This window comes from Anarrhichthys ocellatus, unplaced genomic scaffold, assembly GCF_004355925.1.
Source record: "Anarrhichthys ocellatus isolate YVR2014 unplaced genomic scaffold, GSC_Weel_1.0 scaffold181, whole genome shotgun sequence".
NCBI classification, from domain to species: Eukaryota; Metazoa; Chordata; class Actinopteri; order Perciformes; family Anarhichadidae; genus Anarrhichthys; species Anarrhichthys ocellatus.
Window position 1 is genome coordinate 135,811 of NW_022280211.1, and position 6,593 is coordinate 142,403.

The window sequence follows — 6,593 nt, forward strand, 5'->3', positions numbered from 1 at the left end:
TGTGTGTGTGTGTGTGTGTGTGTGTGTACATTGTAAATGCCAGAATATGTGTGAAACTGTGTGCTCTTGTTTCTCATGCACACACACACGAGCAGGAACACACTGAAATCCACAAACAGGAGTGTTACATTACAGTCATTTAGCAGAAGCTTTTATCCTAAGAGATATAGTCAGATTCTATCACATTCACACACCGTAGGCTCAGCTACGGGAGACATTCTGGGGTTAAGTGTGTCGCTCAAGGACACATCGACATGAGACTAGCAGAGCCGGGGGCGGGGATCGAACCGCCGATCCTCTGATTGAAGGTCACAGTTATGTTTATTATGTTTTGTTACATAAAGATATGAATGAACTGTTGTGACTCACCGATGGAGGTTGTGGCTGGAACCGGCTCTTTAGAGACTGAACACATGATGGACAGCAGTCAGAAGCAGTGATGACTCACATGTTCAAACATCTTCATTTCACTGAAGTCATAAGCGCTCTCTATGAACAATATATTCTCACAGATCTTACACCTGATAAACTGTGAGGAACCATCGTAGTGTGAGTACTGGTACACGGAGCAGTACTGTGATGATACTAGTAGTAGTAGTGTACGAGTAGTATCATGTGATCGACCTAAAAGGGCAAAAATAGTTTCTCACTTTCTTCACTGTCATTTAAAGGAAAAGTGTGTGTGTGTGTGTGTGTCTGTGTGTGTGTGTGTCTGTGTCTGTGTGTGTGTGTGTCTGTGTGTGTGTGTGTGTGTCTGTGTCTGTGTGTGTGTGTGTGTGTGTCTGTGTGTCTGTGTGTGTGTGTGTGTGTACCTGAGTAGTAGGAATTCAGCAGGGATTTGCTCTGCAGTGTCTTGCTTCCTTGCACAGAGAAGGAGCAAGGAGAGGGAGCAGCTGGGGAGGAGAGAGAAGGGAGGAGAGGAGAAAAGGAGGTGAGTAAGAGGACGAAACCAAGAAGACGAAGGGGAGAGGATGTAAAATAGGAGGAAGCAGGAGGTGGGGAAGAGAGAGAAGAGGAGAAGGAGAGCAGGAGATAAATAAAGAGAAAAAGTGAAAAAACAGGAAGGAGAATAGAAGAAAAAAGAAAACCAGAGGAGGAAGCAGGAGGTGAGGAGGAGAGAGAGGAGATAGGAGGAAGGAGATGAGATGAGGACAAGAACAAGAAGGAGACGGTAAAGGTGAAAAACAAGAGAACAAAAAACCATTGAATCATCACACAATAAACAATAAAAAGATAAACAAAGACAGATCAATCGTCCTTATTGGTCAAGGACAATCCAATAACACTAATGGAACCACCAATGTTCACATATTGAGTTAAAGTGTTTCCATCTCAATGAGCAGCACTCAAATATGACGTTCATCAATACATACAACCGTATGAACGGACTGAACCCGATCAGAGACGATGTCACTTTAAACTCAATCATCTCTCCATAAAGCTTCCAACAATAACAACATAATCAATAACAGCAGGTTTTATTCGTCCCGTCATTTTGAAGCAGATAGAAATGTTTCATGTCAGAGAACAACACAAACAACTAGAATGTTTCCATCCTGATTATTCACGTCTGTGCTTCATCGTGTTCAGATCATGGAAAGCATTGATCGTCTGTTCATTGGGTTGGAGAGTGAACTCGTTCAGTGGAGTCAATAAATAACTTTGTTGAAATCAGAAATAAGTTTTTTTTCAGCAGGATGAAGATTAGAGTTTCATGTTTATCTTCTCTGCTCTGATTGGTTCAGAGGGTTTAAATGAACTAGAGGGAGCTTTCCTACAGAAGACACAGAGCTCATCCTCAGCTCGACATCAGACGTCTTCAAAAGAACTCATGATCATTTACTGAGAATCATCATTATCAGAATCAGAACCAGAACTTATTAAATAGCAAATCATTTATTCGTCCGTCTGTTTGTCCTTTATTCTCTGGTACAAATGTCAGATTTACCCTCAGAGGAAAACATGAGTTTAATCTACTCCTCTCTCTTTCTTCCTCCTCTCCTCCTCTCCTTTCCTTCACTTTCCTCTCCTCCCCTCCTCCCCCTCTCTAAACCTTTAGGTGTCCTCCTGAGAGACTAAGTCCTCCTGGTCTCATGCGGATCCTCCCTGAATACTAATGTTCCTGCAGAAGGAGCTCAGCTTTAAAACAGAAAAGTGCTTTGACAGCAAAGTGAGAAGAAACCTGACGACAGAGAAGCAATAACACAAAAAGGTTATTCGGCCTGTGAGGGTCCGTCTGTCACATGTTACTGAGTCCTTCCTGTGTCAGCGATTCTTCTGTCTCATTAGGACTGAGCCTGGATCAGTCTGTGTGTGTGTGTGTGTGTGTGTGTGTGTGTGTGTGTGAGAGGGTGTGTGTGTTAGTCTGTGTGTGTGTGTGAGAGGGTGTGTGTGTTAGTCTGTGTGTGTGTGTGTGAGTGTGTGTGTGTGTGTGAGAGAGGGTGTGTGTGTGTGTGTGTGAGAGAGGGTGTGTGTGTTAGTCTGTGTGTGTGTGAGTGGGTGTGTGTGTTAGTCTGTGTGTGTTTGAAAGAGCATGTTTGACATGTGGAATATGGAACACATGGATGTGTCTGCATGTGAAGAAGCACAGAGCAGAAGAAGTTGAGGGAGCAGCACAGAGTAAGAGGAGAGCAGTGAAGCAGCTCCTCACACTGCTGATAGAAGTGAAGGAGGAACATATGCAGAGTTACTGAACAGAACGTCTGATGTGAGAACAGACGAGTCTGACAGAAGGATTAATGGCGCTGACATATTGCATCTTTGTATTTTCTAGTAGAGACGAAGACAAAAGGAGTCCAGCTCTACAACCCTGAGCCACGTTCTACCTGGTTCCATATTTAGAGACGTGGACCTTGTGTGAACATTGGAGGACTTACTGAATCCGTTGAGGTCCTGGTTGGAGGTGGAGAACGGGTCGTCTTTGTGCAGCGTGCTGACTTTAGTTGTGCTCTTATCAGCCGTGGTGACCGGACCCATCTCCCTGTGCTGAGTGGAGCTGCTGGCCGTCTCCTTCTGCTTCTTCGCCAACTTCCTGTAGTGATACGAACACACATGTTGAGACACCGACGGGGACACACACACACACACACACACACACAGGTATATTCACACATGCAGCACTAACAATCACACACGTACAAACACACATGATGTCAGAGGAGGCTTTTTAAACATGCATTGACTCAGAAAACACAAAATGAGGATGAACGTTTTATGCATCTTCGTATCCAAAATCTTCAAAAGCATTCTGGTGTTTAATGACTTTATGTATCAAAGCTGTGAACTGATGCTGGATTGTAACTGTTGGACACTGATGGCTGATTGCAGTTATTGAGGATTTGTTGTTCTTGTTCTTGTTCTTGTTCTTGTATTGCTGTGCTGGTTCTTCTGGAGTTACTGAAGGTGAGCTGGTTCTGTTACCTTGGAGATCCACAACCACTGAATATCCATCCACTGTATTCATGAAGAGGTTTTAACTGTATGAAGACAACTTCTACAGCTTTCCTAAACTGACCCAAATGTTATACTTTTGTACAGGTGCTACACATGCTTGTACACTGAGGCTGTTTGGGTTGATAACATTCTGAAGGTACCTGAGCTACCATGAACAGGCCCTGGATCTGTTGCTCCAACAGAGAAGTGCTGCAGAGCAGAGACAAGCTGCTGCAGATGTGAACACATGTGCAAGTTCCACACAAGTAACGTCTCCTACCACAGCTATAATAAGCAATGTATTATGTAATGTTTTGTGTTCTAAGTGGTAAATGTTGAATTAATATTGATAATTATGATTTCTTATGATATAGCAGTGAGGACAGCGTTTAATGGTTGCAATGATTAAATATGGTTATATTATGAATTCCAACCATTCCAGAATGTTCATGACATTTTCAAATTCTATAAAATATATTTAAGTCATTATGGCTTTTATGTTTTTATGTCTTGTGTAAAACAGGACATAATGTGTAGTAGTTAAGTACTCTCCCTGCTCTATGAAACATGTAATTAAGGATTAATCATACATTTATTAAGAGACATTCTAAACAGATCTGTAGTTTAGACACTTAATACCCGACACACTGTGAAGGCGTTACATATGAACAGCATGTAAGGGCTAAGCTATGTGATGTGAGCATTTATATTTGTGTACCAGCAAGACATCTGGTTGTATTTATCCATACTTCAGACTGTAGATCCTTGTGTAGTGATCTATGATGTTATTCACAGAGTTCATTTTAGAGATTAGAACTACTCACTTCAAGGCTTCACTCATGTGCTTTCGTCTCCTTTCAGCCAGCATCACACTTTATTCACTCTTTAGAAGTGAGAAGCAACAAACACTCCATGAGTGAGCCTCCTGCACACCCTGAGCTCACAGACACACTCACTAATATGTTTATCAGGACGCAGCATCTTACAATTCATCTGCAGTTGAGTCATAGAAAATGAAAAAAAACATCTCACACTTATTTTTCAAAAGTCAAAAGAAAAACCTCCAGAATCCACCAACACATTCTTCAAGTCGCTTTAAGTGTCTGACACGCAGTCACAGATGCTCCATGGGCTGTGTGTGTGTGTGTGTGGACACGTGTGTGTGTGTGTGTGTGTGTGTGTGTGTGTGCAATGTCTATGTGTGTACTTGTTTCTGTGAGCAAACACTTGATCTCCTTGAAGGCTGGAAGAACTGCATGTGCTGGACGTGCAGTGTTTTCTGTGTGTGTGTGTGTGTGTGTGTGTGTGCGTGCGTGCGTGTGGGTGGACACGTGTGTGAGAGTGTTTCTCAGTCACCTATCACGAAGCTTCCACGTGTCTCTGAGAAACGTCTGCGTGCTGCAGTCCATCACAAAGACTAATCATGAATATGAGTTTCTGTGAGAGCATTAATTGTGTCTCATCTACGCTCATCAACTACTTCAGGGTTGCGTCACTACAGGACCACTGAGAGGAGGAAGGACATGAAGACGTTACACAACATGTCCTAGAGTAATGTCTACTAATTGATATCAATCACTGATGAATGTTTAAGTTTCTGCTTCCATGAATTCTCTGAGAAAGTTCTCTCGTGTACTTTACAACTTTAAACGACTTTCCGCTCTACACTTTAAAAACCATAAAGACGCTCATGTTTAATGACACACCAGCTAAGCTTCAGTTTGTGTTCTACGACATGAAAAGAGACCCAATCGTGACATCAGAATCATCCAATATGAACACACTTCTTATGCACACACATCTTTGCATTCATACACAGTAGTGTGTGTGTGTGTGGGTGTGTGTACCATTCAGCCCTCTACGGGTCAGAAAGCAATAAGCGAGAGGTCAGATGTGGAGGCAACATCTCTTTTCATCCCTATCGTCAGTCTACTGGCTCACAGAATAGTGGCAGTAGCGTGTGTGTGTGTGTGTGTGTGTGTGTGTGTGTGTGTGTGTGTGTGACAGAGCGATATGCAGAGATATGAAATTAAAGCAGCATTGTTGTGCACTGTGTGTGTGTGAGAGAGAGTTTGTGATGATGAGCTGTACTTGTCCTTGAGTACTTTTACAAGAGACAGAGAAATAGAAAAGAGCTCATGGAGCCGAAGAGAGAAACAAATGAAACCTCCATCAGCTGCTCCGCTTCAGAGCGTCGCAGGACAAATGAAATGAGGACAACAGGAAGGAGTGAGGCTGGAGGAGACAGAGACGAAAGAAGTTTCTCTCATATTCATTTCATCCATCAGCCCCTGATTCAACCTCCTCCTCCTCCTCCTCACCTATTTACTGGTGAAGGTTCCAAACCTCCTCTGTGATTGGAGCACAGAGTGGCCTTTTCCTGGCTATCTGACGGCAGGAGGACAGAAAGTGGGCAGGAGGCGAGGGGGAGGAGGAGGAGGGAGAGGTGAACAAAGAAAGGAAAAGCAAATGGAAAAGATGAAGAGCTGGAGAGAGAATAAGAAACAAGAGGGAAGAGAATGGAAGGAAAATAAGGAAAGGAGATGATGGATATATTAGGTGACGAAGACTGCAGAGAAGCAGGGCTAAGGTGAGACAGACAAGAGAGAGGAAAATGGGTTTGCCTCCTCCTTTTCCTCCTCCTCTTCCTCACCTTTACCTCTCTCACATTCATCCCGTTGATGGTCTCATTTAAAAGATAATTTATGCGTATTGCAAGTGGCAATAATCATGACATAATCCCTCTTTAATGAATGTCACAGCAGCACTTCATTAAACCACCGCGGTGACAATCAGGGACTCTGAGCTCCACAGAACATGTGATGTTAGGGAGATCTTCTTCTTCTTCTTCTTCTTCTTCTTCTTCTACTAGAGGAAACATGTCACTGAGACAACTGACTGTTGGTGAACCTTTTTTATTGTTGCTCATTGGACACTTTATATCAAATTAAAGGAATTATTTTTCGAAAACAGCTGAAGTAGTTCTGTGAATCTTTATGCTTTAAATCTCAAAGTTTCTCCTGTGAGACACAAACAGAACAAATCTTTGTTTCAGTGTGTGCTGTTGATTCAGACAGACAGACAGACAGGGAGACAGAGAGACAGACAGACAGAGAGACAGGGAGAGAGACAGACAGACAGAGAAACAGACAGACAGACAG

General features: G+C 42.9%; 1 protein-coding gene across 1 annotated transcript in view; it reads right to left on the reverse strand.

Annotated features, from left to right (window-relative positions):
* ptprt (protein tyrosine phosphatase receptor type T) overlaps window positions 1-6,593 on the reverse strand; it is a gene marked incomplete at its 5' end in the record, with an annotated part of 187,609 nt that overhangs the window by 58,300 nt on the left and 122,716 nt on the right. The window contains 3 exons of the mRNA XM_031878470.1: window positions 370-405; window positions 813-893; window positions 2,877-3,031. Coding sequence (XP_031734330.1) covers window positions 370-405; window positions 813-893; window positions 2,877-3,031 — 272 coding nt within the window. The remainder of the gene's footprint in view (window positions 1-369; window positions 406-812; window positions 894-2,876; window positions 3,032-6,593) is intronic.